Below are 1,651 nucleotides of genomic sequence, written 5' to 3' on the forward strand. Positions count from 1 at the left end.
TAGTTAATGAATAAAATATTCTCAATTGTTTTTACTCTATGAATTTATTGAAAAAAAATGTTTGTATCAATTAATTAATTACTTTTATTCATCTTATTTAAGTATCCGAATTTCAAATTTATGCTCACTTAAATATCGAAATTTATCAAAGATTTTAGAATGATCATCACAATTTTAATAATAAATTAATAATATATGCGATATTCATATCTGTTTCCGAACATTTTTTAATTTACATTAAATTTTTGAAATAAATTAAATTTAAAATCTAGTTGTTTGATAGACTAATTGGATGATGCATAATTATAGAACAAACAGTTTTGAGTGCAAAAAAAATCGATGATTACTTTGTGATATTATCATATCATATCATATTATATAATAATATATATTTACCTGATGTGCACGAACAATCATGTCTAAATTTAATTTTTCACATGTTTTCAATACCGTATCTTCACCGAAACATATGCTAATACCACGAATAACATTTTTAACAAAACCGGTTAAACCAATAACCGGATCAGACCATAGCAAATCACATACTAACGGTGATTCTTCCATTTCTTTGATCGGTCGTTTAATCTAAACCAACCGATTAATTTACATTGTAATATTTAAAACTGAAATTTATCTATGACATTTACAATACTGCAAAAAAAAAAAAAATTTAATTTCCTCTAGCACTGATAATATTGATAATGTATGAAATATAATAGATAAATGAAAAATGAAAGGTCATAGGTTGCTACCTGATTTTGCATAATTCATATATTTACAAATGGATCCAAATAAGTTAATGGAAAATTAAATATTTCATATCTTATCGAAGGCATGTGTAATTAATTCATTTGCTTTTTAATTGAAAATAACTAATTAATTAATTAATTAATTGAAGAAATTAACAGCTGTATATTAGCTAATCAATTAACTGATTAAATCAACCTCTGTTTATCGCTTTCCTTTTTTACTCAAACAAATTTATCATCAACAATGTATTAATAAAAAAGAAAAAAGATAAAAGGATAGCCACATTAATAAAGAGATAATTTCACTGATAAAAAGATTATTTCACGGATAAAAAGGTAATTTCACGGATAAGAAAATAATTTTACTAATGAAAGGATAACTTTACTGATAAAAAAGCAATTTCATTGATAAAAAGATAATTCAACTGATAAAAAGATGATTTTACTAATGAAGAGATAATTTTATTGATAAAAAAATAATTTCACTAACAAAAAGGTAATTTTACTAATGAAAGGATAATTTTACTGATAATTAGGCAATTTCACTGATAAAAAGGTAATTTTACCAATGAAAAGATAATTTCACTGATAAAAAGATAATTTCACTAACATTTCTTATATCATCCAAAGAATTTAAATATGGACTTAAGCCACCATGCATGCATAAAATACGTTTATGAATTAATGCAGCAATTGGTAATAAATCAAAAATATCATTAAACATTGCCCATAATTTATTGCCCAATTCTTCACCATAACGTTCAATTAATTCTTGATAAAACCATAATGTACATTGATAAATGCTGATTCATGATTACCACGTAACAAATTAAACTGAAATTAAAATTTCAAATTTTAAATTTTGGAATAAATTTGAAATCATTTAGTTCCAATTGGAAATT

At 23.1% G+C, this 1,651-nt stretch overlaps 1 protein-coding gene across 1 annotated transcript; it reads right to left on the reverse strand.

Annotated features, from left to right (window-relative positions):
• Window positions 1-396: 396 nt before the first annotated feature.
• On the reverse strand, window positions 397-1,473 carry LOAG_15365 (hypothetical protein; the record flags this gene model as incomplete). Its single annotated transcript, XM_020448926.1, has 2 exons — window positions 397-585; window positions 1,360-1,473. Coding segments are annotated over 2 exons (303 nt in total), but the record flags the coding sequence as incomplete, so codon positions are not given.
• Between the last annotated feature and the right edge of the window lie 178 nt (window positions 1,474-1,651).

This window comes from Loa loa (assembly GCF_000183805.2).
Source record: "Loa loa unplaced genomic scaffold supercont3.1851, whole genome shotgun sequence".
Lineage (NCBI taxonomy): Eukaryota > Metazoa > Nematoda > Chromadorea > Rhabditida > Onchocercidae > Loa > Loa loa.